This window comes from Vanacampus margaritifer, chromosome 5 (genome assembly GCF_051991255.1).
Source record: "Vanacampus margaritifer isolate UIUO_Vmar chromosome 5, RoL_Vmar_1.0, whole genome shotgun sequence".
Taxonomy (NCBI): Eukaryota; Metazoa; Chordata; class Actinopteri; order Syngnathiformes; family Syngnathidae; genus Vanacampus; species Vanacampus margaritifer.
The window spans coordinates 31245302-31270404 of NC_135436.1; the positions used below are offsets into that span (position 1 = coordinate 31245302).

At 50.4% G+C, this 25103-nt stretch overlaps 4 protein-coding genes across 6 annotated transcripts; 3 read left to right on the top strand and 1 right to left on the bottom strand.

The window, feature by feature from the left end:
* Window positions 1-513: 513 nt before the first annotated feature.
* On the top strand, window positions 514-9574 carry rnpepl1 (arginyl aminopeptidase like 1). Of its 2 annotated transcripts, XM_077565805.1 has the most exons (14): window positions 514-1768; window positions 2153-2293; window positions 3025-3176; window positions 3256-3372; window positions 4037-4272; window positions 4356-4469; window positions 4606-4718; window positions 4786-4879; window positions 4943-5170; window positions 5300-5442; window positions 5509-6757; window positions 6924-6993; window positions 8743-8819; window positions 9351-9574. In XM_077565805.1, exons 1-11 carry the CDS (start codon window positions 1292-1294, stop codon window positions 5725-5727), a joined length of 2034 nt encoding a protein of 677 aa, XP_077421931.1. In that variant the 5' UTR covers window positions 514-1291; the 3' UTR covers window positions 5728-6757; window positions 6924-6993; window positions 8743-8819; window positions 9351-9574. The 2 variants fall into 2 exon arrangements, with proteins under 2 accessions (XP_077421931.1, XP_077421930.1); XM_077565804.1 differs by having other exon boundaries at window positions 515-1768; window positions 4786-5170.
* Window positions 9575-9576: 2 nt separating this feature from the next.
* LOC144052047 (segment polarity protein dishevelled-like) lies at window positions 9577-11505 on the top strand. Its single transcript, XM_077565806.1, has 2 exons — window positions 9577-9791; window positions 9862-11505. Exons 1-2 carry the CDS (start codon window positions 9608-9610, stop codon window positions 10302-10304), a joined length of 627 nt encoding a protein of 208 aa, XP_077421932.1. The 5' UTR covers window positions 9577-9607; the 3' UTR covers window positions 10305-11505.
* Window positions 11506-14939: 3434 nt separating this feature from the next.
* mmp23bb (matrix metallopeptidase 23bb) lies at window positions 14940-19779 on the top strand. Of its 2 annotated transcripts, none has more exons than XM_077565028.1 (8): window positions 14940-15957; window positions 16418-16654; window positions 17360-17493; window positions 17581-17748; window positions 17817-17981; window positions 18055-18165; window positions 18290-18413; window positions 18848-19779. In XM_077565028.1, the coding sequence occupies exons 2-8, from the start codon at window positions 16467-16469 to the stop codon at window positions 19038-19040; spliced, it is 1083 nt and encodes a 360-aa protein (XP_077421154.1). In that variant the 5' UTR covers window positions 14940-15957; window positions 16418-16466; the 3' UTR covers window positions 19041-19779. The 2 variants fall into 2 exon arrangements, with proteins under 2 accessions (XP_077421154.1, XP_077421155.1); XM_077565029.1 differs by having other exon boundaries at window positions 16539-16654.
* A 2939-nt stretch (window positions 19780-22718) lies between these two features.
* LOC144051957 (stress-associated endoplasmic reticulum protein 1) lies at window positions 22719-24999 on the bottom strand. Its single transcript, XM_077565619.1, has 3 exons — window positions 24767-24999; window positions 24032-24104; window positions 22719-23075 (listed from the first exon to the last, which is right to left on the bottom strand). The coding sequence occupies exons 1-3, from the start codon at window positions 24848-24850 to the stop codon at window positions 23035-23037; spliced, it is 198 nt and encodes a 65-aa protein (XP_077421745.1). The 5' UTR covers window positions 24851-24999; the 3' UTR covers window positions 22719-23034.
* Between the last annotated feature and the right edge of the window lie 104 nt (window positions 25000-25103).

Here is a 25103-nt window from a genome sequence, read left to right on the forward strand (position 1 = left end):
CACCAATCAGACGCTGAAAGCTTGCCAGGTTCTTGCTATCGTTTTCAGGTTCATTTCAAATGTTTGCCCCCTTTCTTCACATTATGATTGGGATCCTACTGCACTCGGTTAAAGTTAAGTTGTGAGCAGAAATTCACACGGGGGACACGGAAGACTAATCACAAATCAGAAATCTTACTGGAATCCAGGTGGAAAGGGTTAAACGAAACAAAATTAAGAAATTATACACTAAAGAAATATGCGTGTCACGTGTGTGTAAAGACGAAAATGTGTTGAACATGACGAGACGTTGGCGGTTTGCGCCTTCCTGAAGTCCTGTGGCGCCATCGTGCGGTGAAAGAGCGCACGTGCGTCGTTGAATTTGAAAGCTTCTCAGTCATTAGCATGTTGGCTGCTAACCTAACATGAGCTTTTTGTCGCCAAAGAAGAAGCGTCAAAAGCACGCGTTTAAAAAGAATTTCAAGCGGAAGGTAGCGAGCTTTAGCGGGTTACCATGACGACGCCCCTTGACCTTGCCCCGCCGTGCTCTCGCGCGCCCCCTCGCGTACATGACAAACTTTTATCAGCTTGTCTCTTCTACTTCCTGTTTGGTGCCTCGTCGCGAGCCTCCAAGTGTCCCGACCCGATCGTCCCGAACACAAAACGGCAGAATCGGTAAAGACTGACGACGGCTTGCTCGACGGGAGCAGAGCGGACCGGACCGGACCGAACCAGAGCGCATGTGCGAGCCGGCGGGCAGCGCGCGGAAGCCGGCTGAGGTGAAGAAAGCAACTGAGACCGGACAACCGGGACCTTGCCATGCTAACATTGCTAAGTAATTAGCATGCTGTCAATCATCTTCAAGTCTCCAAGTCGACTTCCGCTTCTGGTTCCGTCCTTGGGTTCGGTTGTCAAGTGGACTGGAGCGCAGCCTTTGGGCTTTTTGCTTGCGCTTGCTTAACTTTGAATTCTAGTTTAAAGTTGTTTTGTTGACTTTGTACCCCCCCACCTGGTCACGTGGCTGAGCTAATGAGCCAATTGCTGATTAAGCTCCTGTCAATCATTTTGCCCGTGTGTCCTTTGACCAAGTCGACTTCCGGTTCTGGTACAGTTGTGAAGTGGACTCGAGTAGAGCGTTTGGACTTTTTAGTTCCGTTTGACTTTGAAAGTGGAGTTTGAAGTTGCTTATTGAGTTTGGGCCCCCGTGGCTGAGCTAATGATGCTAATGCTAATTAGCGTTCAGGCCACCACTCCGCGTTTGGACTTCTTGCTTCCGTTCCACTTGACCTTCGTTTGCTGACCTTTGTGTGCCATGTCTGCGCCCGCGCCCACATCCTCGCCCGCCTCGCTGTGCTGCTGTCGCAAGTCCCCGTCCACCAGCGGGCGCTTCGTGGGGGACTCGGCCGCCTCTGCCTCGAGGGGGTCCCGGCGGCGCCCCCCCGCAGACGTGGCGTCTGCTTCCAACTTTGTGGACTTCCGACTGCGTCACTTCCACTTGGACCTGCGCATCAACTTTGCGCTGAAGGAGATGAGCGGCTGGCTGGTTTTGGACCTGCTGCCCCTGGTCGCGGGAGTCCGGACGCTGGTGCTGGACGCGCACACGTCCCTGGCGGTCCACGCCGTCGACTGCAAGACGAGCGGCGGCGACCGAGAGCCCGCCTGCCTCGCCTTCCGCCTGGAGCCTTTTGCCGACTTTGGCTCCGCCCTGAAAATCGACCTTCCGGAACTGGTGGAGGTCGGAACGCACGTGCAGGTCACCGTCAGGTACGCCGCCACGGACGGCCCTGCGGTGAGAAGATGCATGAGAGCGCACATGCAGACACGCATGAAAAACACACGCATACATACATGATCCATAAGTGGTTGTTAACTTTGAGTCTGGAGGTTTGAGTGGAGGTCAAAGGTCAACACTCACTCCAGACGCAAATGATCAAATCATTGGCTGCTTGGTTGATGTGTGCTGCAGGGATGGTACGTCGTGTGATTTCTAGGAGGGGGGGTCACGTTTCCAATTCCAATAAAGAAGGATTTCTTGAATGCGCATCCGATTCTGCTGGGGTTCGGTACCTCCGACAAGGTTGACAACCACTGTGTTAAAACACGACACACACCCACACGGCTGCGTGTTGACATCTGAAGCCGTTGCCAGTACTGTAACCTGCGTGTGTTCCAGATGTGGTGGCTGGATTCGGAGCTGACGTGCGGTCAAGATCGCCCTCTGGTGTTCACTCAAGGTCATTCCGTGTCCAATCGCTCCTTCTTTCCGTGCTTCGACTCTCCGGCCGTCAAGAGCACTTACACGGCGGCCATTCGCGTGAGTGACCCCCGACCTGAACCACTCTGTGCTTCAAATAGGATTTTGAATAACACGAGCAAGAGTGCAGTTCAGTGAGCAAGACTTTGGACTTTTCTTCTGAAAGAGGAAGCGGCTCGCGTGTTGGCCTCATCAAGGTCACGCTGCTTTTTGCGCTGTGGAAGGAAGCAGTCGGCACCACTCGAGTCTTGCTCGTCCCTTTGGCAAAGGCCAGCGGGCACCAACGTGCTGACCCCCCCACTCACACACACACGCACGCACAACCACCACGGGAAAAAAATAGCTGAGCTGGGACATAGTGATTTTCCAGGACGTGAACATTGCGACATTTGTTAAATATTGTCCCATTAAAGTGGCAGCTGTAAAAGCACCTTTTTGGAAAGATTTGGCTCAATTAAAAAAAAAATCTCCATTGGGTACAATCAGTTTTGTCTTTCAACAAAATGTAATGCTAATGCTAATGCTACATTTACAAATGTGTGCCATGTCAAGTTTAAATAAATATATCAAGAAATCTATCTTCTTAGTAAGTCACACTTTTCCCATCACTGGTGAGCTATTTTTAGAACAGATTGATGGGCTACTCATGTGGTCCTTGGGGCTAATTAGCACCTGCTGGCGCATACACAAAGTAAACCTCGTTGTTGTGGTTTTCAGGGCAATGCCGAAGCATCTGGGGAACTCTTAGGAACTGAATCCAATTCCGCCGCGCGCGCGTGTGTTCATGTCAGGTTCCAGACGATGTGACGGTTCTGATGAGCGCGTCCCGTAGTTGCTACTCCAAAGCGGCGCGCGTCTTCCACTTCTCCATGGACACGCCCGTGCCCGCCTACCTGGTGGCGCTGGTGGCCGGGAACCTCCGACATGCCGACGTGGGCCCCAGGTACCCGTCTGTCCTTTCATCCGTCCGTCCGTCCGTCCTCCCTTTGTCACGCCTTGTCCTCGTCTTGTCGTCCTCCCAGGAGCCGCGTGTGGGCCGAGCCATGCCTGCTGTCGTGCGCCGCCAAGAAGCTAGGGGGCAGCGTGGAGCGCTGGCTCACCACAGCCGAGGGACTCTTCGGACCGTACCTGTGGGGGAGGTCGGTGGCGCCGTCACGCGATAGGTCGGGAGAAGCGTCCGGGTGGCGTCGTGGGCGGGGCAAGGCGGGGGGTTGCTTTGCTTATGAACAAACGGCAAATGAGTGGAAAAGTGCAATCGTTTGTGTGAATGCGTTGATGAGTCACACTCATAACTCAAATCGCTCGCATCTCAAAGCGTAGTTTCCCTTTCAATGCCGTTTGTCCGATGCGTCGCCAAAAAGCAGCGGGGAAAAAAATGAGACGCACACAAGCAGGTGGTACGTGAACCCGGGCCGCGCCGCCTGGCCGGAGCCGCTTTTTCTTTTTGTCTTTTTGTCTTTTCATTTTCAGCATGCGTCCAAATAAGAGTGCAGTCGAATACAGGAAGTGATTGTCATGTAAGCAAACCCACTTGACTTGCTGCCTGTCGTGCCTGCAACTCAAGTGGGATCGGAAATGACGTTTCACTCGGCTCATTCTACGCAGAGGATAAAAACTGCTTGCCTTGTTGGGGAAGCAAAATGGTTCGAATGACGACTCGTTCGTATCTGCTAAAAGCGGGATGGCGACAAACGGCGCATTTGTCGTGCGGCCCGTGGTCCGAAGAGAGACAGGAAGCGACGGTCTGCCGACGGCGTCTTGAGGCGCGTTTTCGCTCACGCGCTTGTCGTGGCCGCGGCTCAGGTGCGACCTGGTGTTCCTGCCGCCGTCCTTCCCCATCGTGGCCATGGAGAACCCGTGCCTGACCTTCATCGTGGCGTCCATCCTGGAGAGCGGCGAATTCCTGCTGGTCGACGTGGTCCACGAGATCGCGCACGCCTGGTTCGGCAACGCCGTCACCAACGCCAGCTGGGAGGAGATGTGGCTCAGCGAAGGCCTGGCCACGTACGCGCAGCGCAGGATCACGCAGCAGGCCTACGGTAATCTGCCGGCCCACGTCATGGCGTCCCGCCGTCTTCAGCCGTCTTCAGCCGTCTGCCGTCCGTCTGCCGTCCGTCCTCAGGCGCCGCCTTCACCTGTCTGGAAAGCGCCGTTCGATTGGACGCCCTGCACAGGCAACTGCGACTGCTCGGCGACGACAACCCCGTCACTCGGCTGCAGGTCCAACTGGAGCCCGGTACGCACACACGTATGCAAATGAGGCCTGCTGTGGTATCGGCTCTATACTGATGCTGGTGTCGGTACGTACCCCGAAGCAATCAACACGGCGACGATGGCGCTCACGTGTTGTTTGCGTGTTTTTGTGGGCGCAGGCGTGAACCCGAGCACGTTGATGAATCTTTTTACGTACGAGAAAGGTTTCTGCTTCGTGTCCTACTTGTCGTCGTTGTGCGGTGACGTCGGACGCTTTGACGACTTCCTGCGGGTCGGTGCGCACGCACGCACGTACGTGCGCGCGCACACGCACTCACTCGAAGTCTTCCCGCCGACAGGATTACATCAGCGAGTTCAAGTTCGCCAGCGTGGTGGCTCAGGACTTCCTGGACTTGTACCTGGCGACCTTTCCCGAGGCGGCACGCAACCAAGGTGCGTCGGGCGCCGATCGGGATTTGTGCCGCCGGGTGACCCCGCCCCTCGCCTCCCCGGCAGGTGCGGATTTCCAGCGGTGGCTGACGGGCTGCGGGGCGCCCCCGTATCAGCCGGACCTGTCGGCGGGGGCCGCCCTGACCCAACCGGTGCGGGACCTGTGCCGCGCGTGGACCGGCGGCCGCCACCACGCGACGGAGGCGGCCGCCGTCTCGGACGTGGCGGGCTGGACCACCTTCCAGGTGGTTCTCTTTCTGGACTGCATGCTGGAGCACGCGCCACTGACGCACGGTACGCTACGCTACGTTTTGCCTTGTGGGGGGGCACGACGAGGTTAGGCTAAGAAATCATTTTTCATGGAAATGAGATGTCCCCACCATGATACAAAGACAAGTGTGTGTGTGTGTGTGTGCGTTCCAGAGGTGATGTCGCATCTGCGCGCGCGCTACGCGTCGCTGTTTGACGGCCTGAACGCGGAGGTTCAAGTGCGCTGGCTGCAGCTGGTGGTCCGAAGCGTTTTCTACCCCGACCTGCCCCGACTGGTCGCCTTCCTCCAAAAACACGTCAGTCAAGCAAACACGTGCGCGCTCGCCTTCCGGTCCCGCTGACGTCTTGTGTTTTGCGTGCAGACGTCCCGCATGTACACGGTGCCGCTGTACGAGGACCTGTCGGCGGGCGCCATGCGCGGCGTGGCCGTGGACGCCTTCCGGCAGACCCGGCGCCGGCTGCACCCCAACCTGCGGCGAACGCTGCAGCAAATCATCGCGCAGGCACAAGACAACGCGCACGTGACCGCGCAGTCGCCGGACGCCGCCGTCTCCTTGCGAGACGTCAACGTGTCGGCGTGAGGGAGGCGGCTGTGGCTTTGCGTTTGTCCAAGATGGCGGCAAAAGCACAAACAGGGTCAAAGGACGAGACACAAGACCAACCGGATGCCGTGCGTGCGTGCGTGCGTATAAGACAGGCGACGATGGCGACGCGTTGGCAGTCGCCATCCCATAATGGTCCTGCTGGGCTTCCATGAAGCCGTTGCTGGCGACGTGCGCGCCGAATCTTGCTCAAGTCCAAACTTTGATTTTGTGCAAAGAATAAAAAAAAAAAGACTTTAGCATCTTGTTGCCGTCTTGTGGTCCTTTGACCCACTTGTGATGTCACACGCACGTGCACGAGCACGTGCACGCCCGCCTGCGGGCACTCGGACCAAGCGAGCGCGTCTTCCGCTCTAGTAAATCTCTTCAATCTCGTCCGCTGCGCTCCCATTGGCCGCCGGCAGTCATGTGACCTCGCCACTTTTGTCCCCCGCATAAAACGCCACATCGAGTTTGAACCCGTCACAAATGTTGATGCGCGTCGGACCGAGCGACTGGATGGCGGCTCGCTCGTCACGTGATCCGCACATCTGCCTGCGTGCGTGCGTGCGTGCGTGAGTCTCATTTTGGCTTCAGTGTAGATGAGCGCATGTTTGTGCGTGTGCACGTTTTAGACGTAAGCCAGTTCCAACAGCGGGTATCGGTGTCAAGGTATCGATACTCGCCAGTGTCTTGTGGCTCTTTTATAATCCGGAACTTCAAAGAAGAAGAAACGCTGAAGGTAAAATGTGATCAAATCGTCTGTTGACGCTTTTTGGGGCAGGATATTTTTTCTATCAAAACAAGTGCTCGTGGTATCGATACTTGGTATCAGCATCAGTGACTGCTCAAGAGGTGAGTACTAGTATCGGTCTGGAAAAGTGGTATCGGGTATCACAAGTGTATTTGATGCCATTGTGCCTGTTTTTGTCTTCAAATGTTTTGTGTGTGTATCCAATGAGCGGAGGAGGAGGAGGACTGGTTGCCACGGCAACATCAGCATTCCAAAGGGATGGAGAGGTCACATGATGTACGGCAACTTGTCAAGTATTGATTGATGGCTGTCATGAACTGATGTGATGATTGTGTGTGTGTGTGTGTGTGTGTGTGTGTGTGTGTGTGTGTGTGTGTGTGTGTGTGTGTGTGTGTGTGTGTGTGTGTGTGTGTGTGTGTGTGTGTGTGTGTGTGTGTGTCAGCGCGAGTCAGTCAGCAGCGCGAGCGACTCGTCAATGTCAAGCAACGTTGTGAGCGTCACTTTGGACGTCGGTGAGTGAGCGCCTGCGTCATTAAGTCGCAATTAAGTCATGTGACTTCACCAGGGCTGGACTGGCACACCCAAAAAAATCAGCCCTGGCATTTTGAGCCGGCCCAGCCCGATTCATGTTGTGAGTTGTGCCACTGATGTTTATTGACGATGTTTGAGTTTGCTATCAATATTTGAAATGGATTCTCGGACCGGTCCTGGTAAATTGTGGTCAAATGTTGGAAAAGAATCATTACAAAGCACTGCATGGGCCCCATGAGGCCGGCCCACCGGGCATCTGCCCTCAATGCCAGATGGCTAGTCCAGCCCTGGACTTCACCGAGGCACACAAATTGATTGATTGATTGATTGATTGATTGATTGAATTATGCAAATGATGAAAGCAGCCCCAGCGAAGCGTGATGACGTCACGCGTCGGCACTCAACATGACGTCCATATTTGTAGCGCTCGCTCTCAAAACTGGACACACCCCTGTTCATATGCACTTTCTCACATACGGAAAGGTTATTGGAAAAAAAAAAACGTTTTCATGAATGAAATTAAAATAAAAATGCTATCAAGAAGACGAAAAGGGTTAGGGTTGTATTGGAAGTAAAATACAGACTTAAAAACAACAGCACTATTTTCTTTAAGCATATTTTTTTGTATTCTGATGTCTTTTTCAATGCCAATTGTTTGCACTCGTTTTGGAGTGGGGGGGCTTTGAGAGAAGCGAGAACGCTTTTCGAGAGAGGAGAGGAGAGAGCGCCCTCTGCTGGCTAAACGTAATACTCGTGGATCCAAGTTCAACTCCTAAACCGTCTGAAAGCCACAAATGTGGTTTTATATGATGTGACTTGTGGCGTTAAAACCGCCATGTTTGAAATGATTGTATGCGTCATGTCATGCTAACTTAGCTAACGTGCTAACTGCTTTACTACAGAAATGATTATTATTAACATTGACGCCACAAGGTTAAATGTAGAAAAAACACCGATTTAAAGGCGCTTTGGGAGAAAACCTGCGACACTAAAATTGTTTTTTTTTAATCTGCAGATTGGCATTGAAAAAGACGTCATAATACAAAAAATATGCTTAAAGAAAATTGCGTTGTCTGTATTTTATTTTTCAATACAACCTTTTACAATGCCAATACTTGTTTCAATGTCAACAACAAAGTCTTCTTATAATGTCAGTGTTGTGGTTCCGTCGCACACGAGAAACACATTTGAAAAAAAATGAAACTCAACTCAATGAAATCATTTTGGAAGAAAAGTCACGCCAATAAAAACAAACTTGCCCTGAAAACTAACTGATCCACTCAAAACCGAATCAAATGAAAATCCCCAAACTATTGAACACTAATTGCAGGATGTGACTGCGTTTCCTGCCTGAATATGCGCGCGCGCGCGCGCGTGTGTGTGTGCAGAGAAGTGCGACTTTCTGGGCATGAGCGTGTTTGAAAGTCCGGAGCAACTTGCGGGCGTGTACGTGGGATCCATCATGGAGGACGGCGCCGTGGCGGCCGACGGACGCGTTCGCACCGGCGACGTCTTGATACGGGTGAAGCCAAAACCGCCGCGTCGCGTCGCGTCACGTCACGTCACACACTACGTCCCGCCCACATACCAACTTTCACAATAATACACTTCTCATTTGGAACAAATAGCAAACTTGTACGTACCTACGTGCTTGTTGCTGCAGCTAATTTAGCATTAGCACGCACAATGACGTCACCTGATGAAGACAAAGCTGATGATGTCATCGGCAGGTGAACGAGGTGAGCCTGGAGAAGGCGAGCAGCTCGCTGGCCGTGCAGGTCCTCAGAGACGCCGTCCGGACGCCAGGGTGAGGCCTCCTAGCATCTTAGCTTAGCATCTGGCATAGCCATGCGTGCGTGCGTGCGTGCGTGCGTGCGTGGAAATGCATTATGTCAATGAGATGGCCCCACAAAGATAGTGAAACAAATGTCTGCGTGTGTTAGGGTGTGGTTTGTCTTTGCTACATTGTGAGACACGCACACGCCTGTCTTTCCAGGTTTAACTACCATTGTGGGGACCGACATTTTGTGGTTGAGGTTAGGGTAAGAAATGGGGGAAGCCAATCATTTTGCATGCTTGGGGTTCGGAAATGCAGATGAGATGTCCCCACAATCCTACAAAGACAAGTGTGTGTGTGGGGGGTATTATCATTGTGCAGATCCGGTGTCCTTGTGGGGACATTTTGTGAGTCCAAACCTCTTTTTGAGGGTCAAAACTTGAATTGGGTTTGGGTTTTGCTTGGGTTTAGTTTAAGGGTCTGGGAAATGCATTCTGTCAATGAGATGTCCCCACTAGAAATGTAAACCCAACATGCGTGTGTGTGTGTGCGCGCGCGCAGTCCGCTGTCGCTGACGTTGTTGCGGTTTTGGGAGCCGCCACCCGACGGCGGCTTCGCCTTGCCAAGAGGTGAGTGAGGACAAACGCAGACGGCAACAAACGAAGCCCACTCCTTGTTGGTCAGTCGCATTTTGGTTGACGCGCACGTACGTCGTCCCGCAGGCGAGCCGGTGCGTCCGATCGACCCCGCCTCCTGGGTGTCCCACACGGCGGCCGTGACGGGGAAGCTCCTCCCACCTTACGGTAACACGCCCCCTCATGACGTCACCCGGTCGAAGCCACGACATCATGATGCCCATCGCTCGACGTTCAGGTGACGACGACCTTCTGAGCGTGGACGGCGACATGGCGACGGTCGTCGCGGCCATGATGAGGGCCGGTTCGGGCGTGGCGGTTCGCAACCGGATGTGGCTCAAGGTGGTCATCCCCGACGCCTTCACGGGTACGACGCACGTTACACGCGTTTGTTGGCGTTGCGCTCGTACAAGCGGCGGCGTTTGTCGTTCACTCAGGCGGCGACGCGGTCGGCTGGTTGCGTCGGAACGTGGCGGGTGCGGCCAAGCGCGCCGACGCTCGCCGTTACGCCGCCGACCTGCTGCAGCGCGGCTTCATCCGACACGCCGTCAACGCCCGAGCGCACAAACGCTTCTCAGCCAAGCGCTACTACGTGGTCGGAGGTGAGTCGATCGTCGGCCGGCCAAGCGGCCGCCCGCGCTTCCGCTCGCCACCGCCGGGTGGCGCCGCTCACTTGTCCTCTCTCGCAGACCTCAGCCAGATAACGGCGGTGGGCGGCCGTGACGGGGGCGGAGCAGCCCACCTCTGGACCACCTCTTCGGCCGACTGTCTTGACCGCCGCCGCCAGTCTGACCACAGGGACCTCTGTGACCACAGGGACCAGTCTGACCACAGGGACCTCTGTGACCACAGGGACCAGTCTGACCAGTCTGACTTTTGAGAGCAGTAACCATGTCAGATTGTTGTTTTTAATGTTGTTGGTTTTATTGAACATACAAGCAAAAGAAAAAACATTACAAGTCTAAAATATAAATGGAAGCAAAAAAGAAAACAAGAATAGGAAGAAAGAAAAGAGTTGATATGTTGAAAATGGTTAGGAGGTTAAAATGGTTAAAAAGGGATCCTCGTTCCTTTGATGACAGCATCTAAACATTTTTAACAGCTGATGTAAGTCAAGATTTTTTTTATGACTTGCAGTGGAAATAAGTGAGTGTGAGATCGTGACCCGCTGCCCTGAACCTGAGCTGCTGCTGCTGTTTACAGTGAGAAGAAGGGGGCGGGGTTAGTCACGTATCATAACGTTAGCGCTATTGTTAGATGGAAATATTGTTGTTGTTTTGACCACATCTAAAACGTTTACAGCGAAAAGGTCCAAGCCCTCAACTCCGGTGCCACCAAAGTTTTACTACACATCTACATTTGTAGATTTATATATGTATTTTTTATTACTTTTTTCTTTTGTATCTTACACAATCATTGTGCATAGTTTGAAAAACATTTTGGAGTTGTTAATGTCAGTTTACACAAATTGCACTAAACTGTTGCGTTGCATTCTACTTCTGAGTTGTTGTTTTGTTGCTATTTATCGTGTGGTGTGCTATTAGATATCGATAGATAGATGGATGCATGGATGGGGGGGGGGGGGGGGGGGGTAGTAGTCGGAGGCTGCAATCTACACTTTGGCCTGTAGGGCACCAGATGACCTCAGGCCGGCACTGATTGCAGTTGCAAATTTCTCTAACTTCCCGTTTTTCTGTTTTTGTTGTTGTTTATTTTGTCCATTTGTACACTTGAAGACACGCAGTAAATGTTCCATCTGGAGCAAATTGTGCTTTTGTTGCTTTTTGTTGTTTTTGACAAAGTTGCGTTGACATTTACACAGAAGCATTTCGTGAATGGACTTGCGATGATTTCCACGCAATGTTGACACGCGCCATTGTGACTTTTGTGCGCGTCGTGCGTGCAAATTGTGCGTCAGCCTTTTCTGACTCGGTCACTCTTTGTCACGACTTCCCTTTCCGTACTCCTTTCTACTCTTCTATCGATCTGTTCCACTTTCATCCTGTCCTCGTCTGCTAAAGTTTGGTTGTTTTGGTCATGTTTGATTTCAATAAAAATAGTACAAAATTGTTGTAACAGTATCATCCATATATCAAATAAGCAGACTCAAACGTATCATTTGTTGCCAACAGATCATCATGAATAATGTAACTCGTGAGACTTGATCAGTTCATGAACCGAGCATGAAACTTTTGGAGAGTATTTCAGCGTTCGTCTCTGTCTGCCCCTCATTACAAGTATTGCGCAATCAAAGAGAAATCTCCGTCCAGAATAATTGGGCGATGAGAAATTGATCAAAGTAGTGATTTGTGGATTCTTTTTTTTCCTTTTCCATCGAGAGGATCGTGAAGAGGAATTTGGATATAAACGAGTTGCAATTAAGGCTGCAAATGATGAATGTTTTGTTGTGGACTGTTTGTTTTTTTGCCCGCCCAGGCAAAGTTAGCCTTTGTCCTTCAGTGCAGCAGGGGGCGCCAGCGGCTCGCGCTCTGACCGGAAGTTGGCGCTCAGCCGCCGGCCGCCGGCCGCCATCTTGAGTGAGGGAGGCGGAAGGTGGGAGGAGGAGACGATGGCGTACCGCCGCCTGGTGCGCTCGTCTCGGTTGGCGGGAAGAGTCCACGAAGCGTAAGAACAAACCAACAACATTTTCACCTCGTTATAATTTGTATTATTGTTTTTCTCAGTCGTCGTCGTCCTCGTGCGAGCTCGTTCCCGCCGGTCGCGCGCGCGCATCTTACTGCAAGGCTGCGGCGGTGACGTCACGGGCCAGCTAGCAAGCGAGGCGTTTGATCAAGCTCGGTTCGACGAGTTCACCTTTCACATCCTGCCAAGGCCAACCACTTCTTTATAACTATTACTTGCACTTTTCATTCGCCACATCGGAAACGGGAGGATTGTGACCAGTCGAAAGGACACTTGCAGGGATAAATGACGTCATGTTGGTGTTCTTTCTACTGACTTGGGAGCCGGACGTGATAATAACAAGTTCAACATTTGCATTTGCTCAATCAAAGCTTGCTAGCAGTTGCTGTGGTTGGTCCGGTCCGGCCCATGTGCTTTCCCGTCACAGTTAGGATCATCTGAAACGCAAACTCCACAATTCCATTCTGTTAAGTCCTCGGCCCACTTCCGGATATGGACAATGTCCTTTTAATTGCCTCATCAAATGGCAAGTAAAGACGTTAATGTGTTGAAATGAAGAAATCTTCAACTGGAATTGGGACGAATCGGAATCGACACAAATAAATTGGAGATATGAGGGCAGCCAACCATTGCTTTAACAATCCATTCATCTGCCACTTCGTTTTTGGACTTCTCAATGATTTGGGTGAAAAAAGCAAAACATTGATAACAATTCACTTCCTGGTTTGGTTTGTGGAAAAGGCTTTTTTTTTTTCAAAGTAAAAGCAAATCTTTGAAAATGGATTGTCGCGCTCAACGAGTCACCTCGACGTTGTGCCTTTTGTGTTTTTTCTTGGAGTTGGCGTGCGCGCTAGAGGGGCGGCCATGTTGAATGTCCAGCAGGAAGCAAGCAGGCCGCCTTCCTGTCGCTCTCCAGGACGATGTCGTGGACGAAGACGCCGACGTGGACGCCGCGTTGGCAGGAAGCCGTGACGAGACCAGCGCCACGCTGCTGCTCCGTGGTTTTTTTAGGTTTTGATTTTTGTGAGCTGGATGAGAAAATCGAAACCTAAAGAAAAAATGGCGCAGAAGGCAACGGACGTCGTCCTGTGTTGGCTTTTCTTCTTCTGTGGTGTGACAAGCAGCCCGTCCGCCTCAAAGTTGGTGTCCAACGTCTGCAAAGCTGACGTGTTTGTCAACTGGCGGCGGGCGAGGAGGTCAAAGGTCGGCTCGCTCAGTCTGGTGAGAAAAGTAACAGACGTGCTCGACGACCTCACTTGCAAACGTCTCCGTGGCAACCGGACATACGCTGCCTTTCACACGCGCGTGTGTGTGGTCATTAAATGTTCATCCTTCAGCCGATTGAAAGTCGCTGCCAGCCCGACGGCACTCGTGGGGGGGGTCGGGGGGTCCGTTTCCTCCTCCTTCTCCTGGCAGCCATTTGCCGTGTGTAAGCTAACTGTTGCCAAGCCGCAATTAACAAGATGCGTTTCCAGCGGCTGAAATGTTCAGCGTTCCATTTGATTAATATTGAATTTCATTTGAAAATCAATTCAATTATTGACAGTGAATAAAATGTTCTCAAGTCATAAACTTTGAATGTGAAAATGTCTTTTGAGCGAGCGTTGTGCGTCCCAAATGAAATGTCGCCATTTGCAAGCAGTCTTGTGAAAATGTTGCTGCCCGTTTTGTGTTCTTGGTTCCAATGCAGCATGTGCGAAGTCGTTGCAACGCACCAGAGGGACGTGTGACGCAGCCGCCATTTTGCTTTCCCACAACAGCAGCAGAAGTTTGTGAATGTTCACAAACGATTGCGTGTTTTTGTATGAAGACGAGAACGTGCGAGGACTCGGATGCTTCCCGAACTTGAAAATGCACACGTGGAAAGGTTGCACTTTGATATCAAGCGCTTTTTGGCTTGACGGGATTTCAGGGGCCGGTCGCCATTTTGTGTTGCATTGAATAAAATTGTAAAAGTTCAACTTGGTTGTGACCAAATCTTGTTGCTGACATTTGTGTCGACCTGCCATAAAATGTGTCTATTTATCTCTGGAATGTCTTACGATTTGAATAACTTTCTGAAAATGCGACCTTCAAAATGTACACTTGGAAGCGGCATAAAAATAAAACACGGTGCTTAGAACAAAAGTGTGACGTGAAAATGGCTTGTGCGTGCCATTAATTAAATACATTTTAAAAAGTTTCCAATTGCAATGTGCTCTTCGCACAAATCCACTCCTTCATTTCCTGTCTTTCCTGATTGGACAAGCTGATGAATGCCGGACTTTAGTAACCATGACGACGTGGTCAAGGCACACCTGCATTCATCAGTTTGTCCAATCATGAAAGACAGGAAATGAAGGCGTGCTACTGAGTTTAGGAAGTAGTGAATTTAGGTCAAAGGCCCTTTGAGCGATTATATATATATATATTTTTTTTTTAACCGCAGCCGAGCAAGCAATGAAATCGTGTCCTCCTCATTTGGAGACGTTGAGGACTTTTTTTCAAGAATAATGTGTGAAAGATTCCATTTTTGATGGTATTGACGTTTTGTCCGACTTGAGAAACCTTTTCATTGTTGAAACTTTTGCTGCTTCTAGCATGTAAGCTGCCTGCACTTCTGGTTACAATTTGGAAACTTTTGGATGACGTCCTTGACGACACATCATCGGCATCAGCTTGAAAAATGTTGAACTGGGCCGGGCCGCTTGATGCCACTGGCATCTTTTGGCCAACAAATTCTGTTTTGATGTCCACCCAAATCCCTCCAAACTGGCCACAAACGTAAACACACTGCGTTGCGTGTTTGTGTGTGACCTTTGCCGATCGAACCCTGAGACTGATTCCCAGAACGCCTGGTGTGTGTGTGTGTGTTTTTTTTTTTTTTTTTTTTGTCAATGTTCAAACTGGGGCCGGTTCTGGCCCGTCGCATGGGTCCAATCCGACCCGTGGGGAAAGAACAAAACCGTTGACTGCAATTTGGCAATCAAAGCAACTGCCATTGCTCACGTAGTCCACGGGAGGGCGCACTGACGAGCACTTGAGTGACAAGCCAGTCAAAGTGGACCGGGCGCTCCTCCCCACATTTTCTTGACAAGTTTCAGGCCCGCTTCTGGCCCACCTTGGCGCTGTCAACAGTCCACTTGTGGAAAATGTCCAACTCTTTCAAGAGAGGCAAAATGTCCGTCAGCGGCTTCAGTTGAGCTTGAGACGAGCTGGGAGCCTTTTTTGCACTTTTGTTCACGCAACTTCCGCAATTTGGATGGCGAGAGGACGGACGGCGGCCGGCAGGGAAATCCGCGTCCATTGACGCCCCGGCTTCTTCTTTGAACACCCCAAATTCATTTTGGAATCATTCCGTTTCCCACCAAAAGCCGGTTCAGTCCAAATGGCTGACTCCGCGCGTGCTGAACCGCGAGTGCGCGGGGGTCCACTTCGCTGTACGTTTCTGCACTTTGGTGCTTTTGGCGCCAAATTTGGCCTGGCTTCATTTGCAAGCAGAAGACGCAAAGCCTCTTACCGAATGGGCTCGCCACGTTTTGCAGCAAAGCAATTTGCGCTCTTATGACGTCCAAACTCAGCGAGAGGCGAGCTGCGATGACGTCATAGCCACCGCAAGCCACGTGACCAGCAGCCGCCCGCACCAACGCTTGATGAGCTTGGTTGAAGTCAAGAGTTAAGTGGGGGCGGGGTCTCACCTGACCTGACCTGACCACGCCCCCCGCCGCAACCACCCCGCTTGCACGGGATCGACTCGGTGGGCGCCTCTCAACTTTTCTTCGCTGTCACACGCGCGGGAAGGAAATTGAGGAGCCCATCTCGGACTGATTGACAGCTGCGGGTCACGTGTCTGACTGTGTGACGTCATGGAGGTCCCGCCGCTCCTGCTGGCGCTGATGATGACATCACAGGTCAGTCCACGTTTTTTCGTTTATTATTGAATTTTGCTTGCGCAGTTCGTGTTTCCTGTTTGCTGTCGGGGTTTTTGACTTGCACAGATGGGAAGTAACAAGTAGAAATATTTCCTTACTGTACCTGAGCACTTTTTCCAGTACTTTGTACTCTATTGATTATTTCTTTGGTTTTAGTTGTCTCAATGACATTTTGACAACAATGTCTCTACTGTTGACATTTTGAAAACAAAGTTGTGACTTCAGTTTTAAACGCATGACGACGACAATTAGACTTGGCAGAGAAAGTTTCCGTGGAAGACTTCAGCGATCGTATGAAATCAGACTCTTTTTCTAAATCTAATTTGGCTTTTTACTTGTCAGGTACATTTCAGGAACCGAGTAACTTGAGTAACCGAGTAACTTGAGTAATCATTTGATTGTAAATGAAAACCAAAGTTGTTGTCAACGCAGCAGGCAGGTTGTACTTTTAGGCGAGTCCTTCTCGGCTTCTCCCATTTGAAATTGCGATGCTGCTGCGTGTTGGCGCCCTCTGGTGGCCAGCCGACGAAGTGCCGATGATGACGCTGGCGCTGTTGCAGGTGTTTGGCGCGGCCGCGAGCGCGAACGCGAGCGCGAGCGCGAGCCACCACGTTAACAAGCGCTACGCCATCAACCCGCTGGGACACAAGTGGACGCACACGAACATCACGTACAGGTGACGTCAGCCGGCATGCTAAGCTGACACGCACACAAACACACACACACACACACACACACACACACACACACACACACACACATACACACTTGTCTTTGTATCATCAAGGGGCATCTCATTGACATAATGCATTTCCTAGCCCCTCCCCCCAACCCCAAGCATGAAAAATGATTGGCTACCCCATTTCTTACCCTAATCTCAACCATAACCCAATTCAAACCTAAACTCTAAAACAAACAACAAATAAAAGCAAAGATCCTTTGAAATTGAGACCTACGTGTTCCAAAATGGCATTTTCCTTCAAATTAACGGACATTTTCTGTTCTTCTCATTTCTAGTTTGTACTTCCTGATTGTTAACTAGCGACAAGAGGGAGACGAATATTGGTATCGAAATGGGCTCTTTGTTTGTTTTCTTTTGACTTCTTTTTAACACCTATTAAGTCAAAATAAGCGCAGGAAAACATTTTTGCTCCAGAAACTGAAATATTGCTGATTTGCATATCTGTAAAAGTCCAATTAATGGCTTCCGCACCCGCTCGGCTTGCAGGCTGCGTCCAAAGTTCTTTTCCGAGGGCCGGGAGGAGATGGAGGGCAGGCCGCAAACGGCCCCCGGGCCCTAGTTTGGACACCCCTGCACAGAGACACTCAAATCGCACACACACACAAGTTATTACACAGCGTGTGAAATTGCGCGCGTCAGGTTGGAGTCGTTTCCCGACACGCTGAGCGCCGACGCCACCAGGGAGGCGTTCAGGTTGGCCTTTTCCAAGTGGAGCGACGTGTCGCCGCTCGGCTTCACCGAAGTGCGACGGCGCCAAGCCGACATCACCATCGGTACCCGCGGCCGGCGCACCTTCGTGGGCGCGGGCGCCACGTCAAGCTGACGCTGTGTGTGCGTGTGTGCGTGCGTGTGTGCGTAAGGCTTCTACGCGTGGAACCACTCGGACTGCGGCAGCTCGCCTCTGCATCCGTGTTTCGACGGCGTCAACGGCGAGCTGGCACACGCCTTCCTCCCGCCGCGCGGCGACATCCACTTTGACAAGCACGAGTTCTGGATCGTTGGGAGGTCAAGGTTCAGCTGGAGACGAGGTAGCCAACGCGCATGCCGGCAAGTGGCGGCGCGCCAAATGGGCCCACGTGTGTGTGTGTGCGCGTAGGCGTGTGGCTCAACGACCTGGTCCAGGTGGCGGCGCACGAGATCGGCCACGCGCTGGGCCTGTGGCACTCGGCCGACCCGCGCGCCCTCATGCACCCCAACGCCACCGGCACGGGCCAGAGGGATGTCGGACGCGACGACGTCCGGGCCATCCGGGCGCTCTACGGTCAGGCCGGCTCGAACCTCATCGTTCCTGTCTGTGTTTGGGCTTTGCCACTCCGTATTTGCGTTGCCTTCAGGCTGCGCGGACAAGAAGCGGGCGTGCCAGCGTTGGGCGGCCGCGGGCCTGTGTGAGCGTCGCAAGCGCCTGATGAAGAAGACCTGCCCGCGCCGCTGCCGTCTGTGCTCGGGTGAGTCCGGCCCCGCCCCGGGGGCCCCACCCGGGAGGCCCCACCCGGGAGGCCCCACCCGGGAGGCCCCGCCCGGGAGGCCCCGCCTGGCCCCTGTTCACTCACATTGCCGCCCCCCTTTCAGAGCCCCCGGAGGCCGTTGCCACGCCGCCGCCGCCTGCCAACGTCAAGGTGAAGGTGGTCCCGCGTGGGAAAGTGGTGGGCTTCCGCTGCGGCACCAAGAACCCGCCATCGCCACCCAAAGTCAGGTCAGCTGAAGGGTTAGGGTTAGGGTTGACTCGAATCTTGTACCGAAAAAAAAGCCACTTTTGTGTCATCTGGGCTTCAATATGAACATGTGGAAGTCAGGCGTGGGCAACTCTGTTCTCCATGTTTCCTTGCTCCAACACACCTGATTGAGGAGCAAGATGGCCGCCCTGTGGGCGTGCACGGGCTATCGGCTGAGATGAGTGTGATGTGCCCACGTCAAAGGATTTGGATGAAGATTGATGGATTTAGTTTCACAAAATGTTGTGCCCGTTTGTTAACCTGCAGTTTGAGATGTCAGAAGGTCAAAGTTGAACTTTGGGGAATTGCTTTGGCTAAGTTACGTGACGTGATCACCATTTTCGTGTGTGGAGATGGCAGCGGGTGGAAAGGCTGGTTACCGTGACGACACGCACACGTGCTTTTGTGTCCTCAGCTGGTACAAAGACGGCGAGCGCATCGCCGCGTCCGTCCCGGGGCACATCGCGCTGAAAGGTCGCGACCTGCGCATCGTGGCCAACGAGTTCAACGAGGGCGTCTACACCTGCCGCCTCCATCGCCGCGGCCGCGCCCTCGCCGCCAACTCTTGGAGCGTGCGACTGCGGAACGCGGATCGGCGCCACAGCTGACCCCGCGCCTGCCACATCACCATGACAACAGCAACGATGATGATGATGATGATGATGATGATGATGATGATGATGTCAGTGCTCTGAGTAGATTGAGGAGTACTCGGGTCACTTTTAGGGAGTGCATCTGTCGATTTAGGCTACTCTTAAGGAGTATTTGAGTACATAAATGACTTTGAAGGAGTATTTCAGTAAAGTAGGTAACTTGACAACATCCGTGTGTGATGAGCTCACAATTAAGAAATACTTGAGTATTTAGATTACTTTTAGGGAGTTTTTCAGAACATTTAAGAGTACTTATGGTGAATTTTACACAGTTTATATGGAGTATTTAGGTTACTTTCAAGGAGTACTGGAGTACATATTTGGATTACTTTTAGGGCGTATTTCAGTAGAATAACTTAAGCAGCATTTTTCTATTGTGTACAATTAGGAAATAATTGAGTGCATCTCGGATTACGCGTTTGTGGCTCCTGTGGGGAGGAAACGTTTTGTTTTTGTTTTGGGGGGGAGGGGGGGTTGCTGACCCGGGTGACCCCTGACCTCGAGAGTTGCCCTCTTCCTTAAGCTCACCACACAAAGATGCTCTATTTTTCCAAGTGAGATCGAAATGTACAAAAACGGTTTCAAGCATTTTGACAAATGACATTAATAATCCTGCTAGCCAAGATGCTAGCCAAGGCTCTGGAACTTTCCTTTTTTCTTCTTTTTTATCTCATTAATAAACATTGTGACCGATTGAACCATCCACGAGTCATGAATTTGAAGTTGATGATTTCATTCCGGCTCAAAGTTTTTGCCGAGTGCAGACGAAAGTGGTGGACGACATCTCGTTAGCATGCAAGCTACGCTAAAGGTGGCGCCCTTTGAACTTGACTCTTAACAAGCTCATGTCAGATGGTTGACATCTTTTCTTGCCTCGGCGGTCAGGTGGCAAACATTTGGTTGCCGTGGAAACGAGCGGTTGCCAGGAAAAGCAACCGGGCCGTCCGAGACACTTTCATTAGAAATGACTGACAAGTGCACACAATGATCAACGACGGCCATGAATAATAACTGTCATCTGGATCGCGGCTGTCGGTTACCGTGGCGGCCGTCTTTTTGTGTCCACTCACGTCCGTTGTTCTTTTCTCTTTTTTTCATCCTGGTTTTGAGCTGACAAACGTTTGAGTTGAATAAAAGCCACATTTAAGGCCAAAATGTCAAACGTGTCCTCAATGCATGGTGTAAAGCAGAGCTGACTAACGTGGCTAAGCTACTAGCTAAGTTACCAGGAATGACACATTTGGATTTTCTTGGAATGTTGTAGAAGCGATCACCTGAAAATGGAAACACTAGCAAAGATGCGTGGAAACAAAGACGTGATATGATGAATTTGTTTCCTAATTATTGTGACAAATCATGAACATGCCATTGATGAATAATGATGCATAGTCATACGAGCATGATGAAAGTCGGCCACTTGAGCAAATTGGTTGTTCCGCAAGTGCAAGGTGAAAGTAGCTCTCGTGCCCCAAAAGGTGGAAAGCCTCATTCAGGAAATTGGCCGATTTTGAAATCAGGGACGCGGATTGACTGATATGTCTCTCCTGTACTGTAGTTGGCGCTAGTGAGCCGCGCAGAAAAATGTTTCCTTACTAAAGAAGAATCGCACGCCCCGAACCCGAAGAAGACTGATACGGGTTGGAATGTTGTTGTTTTTTTTACTCGACTAAAATCTCATATGGCTGGAAAACTAAGAATAAGAAAAAGATGCCGATTGGCCCGGAAATCCTCATTGAAAAGTTATGAAAGTAAGTTTCACGTTCCTTTCGTAGTGAGTCACTCTTGTCATCTCTTGATTGTTTGGGACAAGCAAGAGTGTTGTTATCTGTTAGCGCCCTCTATTGGTAGAAAGCAGAAGACGCCTTCTTAGCTTTCTATCTATCCTGTCATGTCATGTCATGTCTGAAAAAAAGAAAAAAAGAAAAAAGAAAAAAGAAATTGAAACGTGCATTTTCAGTGCTGTTTGCGCTGACATTTTTTTCCGGCTGTGGGACGGGGATTGTTTTTCAAGGGAAACAAAAGCGTAAATGATGACGTCATCATCCGTCACAACATCTCCAAGCATTCGAGTCGGATGTATCCAGACAGCATTGCTCTTAATCAGGAACGAGTCTCAAACGGCTTCACACAGGGCCGAAGACACCTTGAGGAAGAGCCACAGACGCGGGTCACAAACAGCTTTCAGGGGGGGAAGTGATGCCGCTTAATGAATGCGCTGTGATGCTACACAATGCTAATGCTAACTAAAACAGTGTCAGTCGGGATGAGGCGAGGCAAGTCGATTTCGATATTTCATACACAGGCAACAAACACAGCAGTTAAGCAGAGAAAACTAAAGTAGCTTACAACATTTACTCAAAGAGCAGACATTGACCATGTTCAAACATGAGACTTTCAAAAACATTTAGAGTATAAAGAAGAAACTTTCTCAAGTGAAAGAAACCATTTAAAAAGGTTTAAAAGGCTTTCATTAATGAGGGGCTCAACGTGGGTCCTCCTCAAAACCCGGCACAATCTGTCCATGTCCAATTCTGCACAACAAGGCCTTTTGGGGGGCGGCCCACCTCATGGGTCCTCCTCAAAACCCGGCACAATCTGTCCATGTCCAATTCTGCACAACAAGGCCTTTTGGGGGGCGGCCCACCTCACATCTTGTTCCGGTCAGACAGTCGCTTCGGAATCCGGAACAGCGGCATCAGATTCCGTCGTCGTCTCCAAGCTGGGCGGGGAGGTGCGAGAAGCGGCAGTAAAACAGGCTGAGTAGAGAATGCCGAGAACCTGCAGACTTCTTCGGGGCTCTCGTCGCGTGCTCACTAAGTTTAAGAATCCAGATACATATTCATGTGTGTGTGTTTTTAGTAGCGCTTGCATTCTTATTGCGGTGCCGCAAATAATGGGACGGAATGTCATTCCATCACGAGAGGACATCACAACCAGGACGATGGGGAGGGAGATGAGCCGCAGCTCGACAAATAATGGCCGTGTCTGGTGAGTACCGTTTGGACTTTTTGTCACCTTAGTCCACCTTTGAAAGATGATCAACAATTCAATTGATCCCAAATATGTGCAATGCAACACATCATCTTCTTGCGATGGCACGAGATTTGGTCAATGTCACTTCGGACCCCAGCGAAAGCCGGCGTCCCGAACGCACCGCCGGCAACCTCCTGTTGAGGTCACAATCAAGATAGACTTCAGGACCGCTACGAGTATTTGGCTTCATTTACGGGATTCTTGTTCTGGACATTGAAAACTTTTAACAAGTCGCCTATTTGAGCTCGTCTGCAAGTATCGATATGGAACCGAAATTGAGCGGAACCCGGGCCAGCCTGCCAATAGCAATAGAATTGAAAATTCGTTTTATATTGCACAGCTTCCACAACGTATGAACTTCACAACACTGCTGCCACAATTGTCACAAATAAAAGATTTAGGTGTAAAGATGAAACAATTTGTAAAGATCAATCATTTTGGAGAGTTGCATTTATAAATCTAAAGTCTTATTTTCACTTTTGGAAAGCTTTATTTAGATTTTTGTCAATTATTTCTTCAGTTCAAATACATTCACTGTTAAAAAAAAAAAAAAGACGCCCCCACGTATGTGAAAAATCCCATTTGAAAGGCAGCACACGCTTGGTGTTGAACTCAACTTTATTCTTTCTCTCTCATTCTTTCTCACACCCGCATGCACGCCCCTTCTTGTTCTGGTGGTCAGGTGCACTTTGACCCCGCCCCCTCTGTCTGTCCAATTAGGCATCATCGGCGGGGCTTAGGCGCAGGTCAACAACAGTGAGAAGGTCGTCCACGGCGGCACGTTCAGCAAAACAAGCGCGCACGTGTCCACTCAGGAATGATCGCAGGTCAAAGTTCAGGAATGTTTCGGTGGGTTGGGTGGGGTTGCGTCGCGGCCACAGATGACATCGTTGGCTGCGTGTTGATGATGTCATCGCTACATGCCCATCCTGATGCTCTGAATGATCTGGAAGATAGCTGTGCACACGCACACACACACACGATTTTCAAACATTTCAGGATGCTCCCAAAAGCGACACGTTTTCTGTTGTTTGCTCGTCAAGTTGCGTTGACACGGATCAGTTTGACTTTTTGGGTCAGGTCAAGGTCAGAACCCAAAGCCAAGGCCCGCCCACTTGGCTTGACACTACAAAGAACACTCACAAAGAAACAAGAATCTAATGCCTGCTTTTTGTCATATCATGCATGTTAAGAGCGAATTTGTTCCGATAATTGGCTCCCGAAAGGTTCTGGTCCAACAATCCCAAGTAATTGATTTCAATCTGGTCAATTCTTGCTCACTGCTGCCCCTTGCAGGCGTTCAAGTGGAAGTGCTACAAGTCGCAAAAGGTGTCAAACACAGAACATGTTGTAAAATGACCCGACAACTTGTTTGTGTAACAATATGACAATCTTGATTGCGATGTGGTGGGAACGTCCACGGACGGAACAGATGCGAGTCCTCGTTAGACAATGGAGTCGTTTCTGCGCGTGGGCGGGCCCAGCGCTTTTCGTGAAATCATATATTCGGCTCTCCATCAAGCAACGACGGATCATTATTTGATAGGATACGGAGTTGGACCATATTGTCACGTCGCCCTTAAGCAAAAAAACGCGAGCCAACGGATCCGACCTCAAAGCCAGCTGACTGACCATCAAAATAGCGGCCGGAAATCAAAACAAATACACTTTTTAGGGCTTTTTTTTTTCTCTCTTTCCCTGTCTCGGTCCCTGCAGAAACACCGGCTTGGCTAAAGTTCTTGGGTTTTGAGAGCTCACATGAGATTTGCGCCTCTTTTTAAACAATCTTTTCACAGTTGCAAGATCTTCATCTGAAGCAAAAGACTTTTAGCATCTGATCACATGTGATTGGACGCCTTTTGTTCCAGGAAGTGCGCCGGCAAGTGCAGGCTGAAGGAAGCGGGCGGCGCTACCTGATCCACAAACGACGAAGAGGAAGAGCGCGAGCAGCCAGGGTCCCACGCCTTTGTCATCCATCAGGTTCCTCTGAAACAAAAACGTGAGCGTTGGTGACAACCGTGTCGTCGTGACAATCGTGTCGTCGTGACGGCCGCTACGTGGACGTCCACGTGCCGTTCCCGAACGACTTTCATCAGGAAGGTTTTCAAACGAGCGCGCAGAGGTGCAAGTTTTCATCAACTAATCAATTATAATTATCATTTAGATGCTTCGTTTATAACTAACTTATTTAGTTTAGGGCTACAAATAACAATTATTTTGAGCATGGATTTAAAAACGATTTGAAATTAGATGATCAAATAGCGAATACATTTCAGATTCGATTAGATGTTGGCTAATCAATTAATTGTTGCATCTCTACTGAAAATTCTCCAAAGAGTCATGATTTCCGTCTCACAAAAGTAGAAATATTCTGATGATGTCGCCCTCCAAATGAGCAGATACTTTATCTTTTACTTTGGAGAACAACGATCATCATTATTCATTATGATGATTTTCTGACGGATCGATAAAGAGATGGCGATTAAAAAACAAACCGATTTCTAAAAACTTCACAAATACAGTTCAGAGGCTACTTTTGGACATGGTCAAGTCAACTTTAATAGTATTGTATCTTTTTTTTTTGTGTACACAAGTACAGAGTGATGAAAGTGGCTTGACTGTGACGTGTTGCGTGATTTTGGACTCACCGTGGACTTGGCCACGTTTCCTCTCTGTGTGATGTTCTTGCTGTGTTTCTCGTTGGCCATCCTGATCCTCTGCTTTGCCACCATCTTGCCGTTCAAATGTCGCCGCTGGTTGGTTGACGAGTTTACTTTTTATTAGTTGTTCACCGACAGTTCGCTGAGGTGCTCCGTCTTCAAAGCGGGAGAGACTTGCCTGTCGAGTGTCGACGTACTCAAAAAGACCAAGCCGCGCCCACCCGTCACCACTTCCGCTATCAAATTGGACGTACCCACGCTCACTTCCGAAGAAGACATTTCAAATTATAATCTAAGGTTGTATTCTGATTGTATTTGAATAAAA

Excerpts from the sequence above, each read along its gene's own strand:
- mmp23bb (XM_077565028.1), top strand. The coding sequence starts at position 16,467 with ATGCTGCTGCGTGTTGGCGCCCTCTGGTGGCCAGCCGACGAAGTGCCG. Across the intron at positions 17,749-17,816 it reads AAGGTTCAGCTGGAGACGAG|GCGTGTGGCTCAACGACCTG; the intron begins GTAGCCAACGCG and ends GTGTGCGCGTAG. Across the intron at positions 17,982-18,054 it reads GGCCATCCGGGCGCTCTACG|GCTGCGCGGACAAGAAGCGG; the intron begins GTCAGGCCGGCT and ends CGTTGCCTTCAG.
- LOC144052047 (XM_077565806.1), top strand. The coding sequence starts at position 9,608 with ATGACGTCACCCGGTCGAAGCCACGACATCATGATGCCCATCGCTCGA. Across the intron at positions 9,792-9,861 it reads CATCCCCGACGCCTTCACGG|GCGGCGACGCGGTCGGCTGG; the intron begins GTACGACGCACG and ends TCGTTCACTCAG.
- rnpepl1 (XM_077565804.1), top strand. The coding sequence starts at position 1,292 with ATGTCTGCGCCCGCGCCCACATCCTCGCCCGCCTCGCTGTGCTGCTGT. Across the intron at positions 3,373-4,036 it reads GGACCGTACCTGTGGGGGAG|GTGCGACCTGGTGTTCCTGC; the intron begins GTCGGTGGCGCC and ends GCCGCGGCTCAG. Across the intron at positions 4,273-4,355 it reads GATCACGCAGCAGGCCTACG|GCGCCGCCTTCACCTGTCTG; the intron begins GTAATCTGCCGG and ends GTCCGTCCTCAG.
- LOC144051957 (XM_077565619.1), bottom strand. The coding sequence starts at position 24,850 with ATGGTGGCAAAGCAGAGGATCAGGATGGCCAACGAGAAACACAGCAAG. Across the intron at positions 24,105-24,766 it reads GAAACGTGGCCAAGTCCACG|AGGAACCTGATGGATGACAA; the intron begins GTGAGTCCAAAA and ends TTTTTGTTTCAG. Across the intron at positions 23,076-24,031 it reads CTTCGTCGTTTGTGGATCAG|CTATCTTCCAGATCATTCAG; the intron begins GTAGCGCCGCCC and ends GCGTGTGCACAG.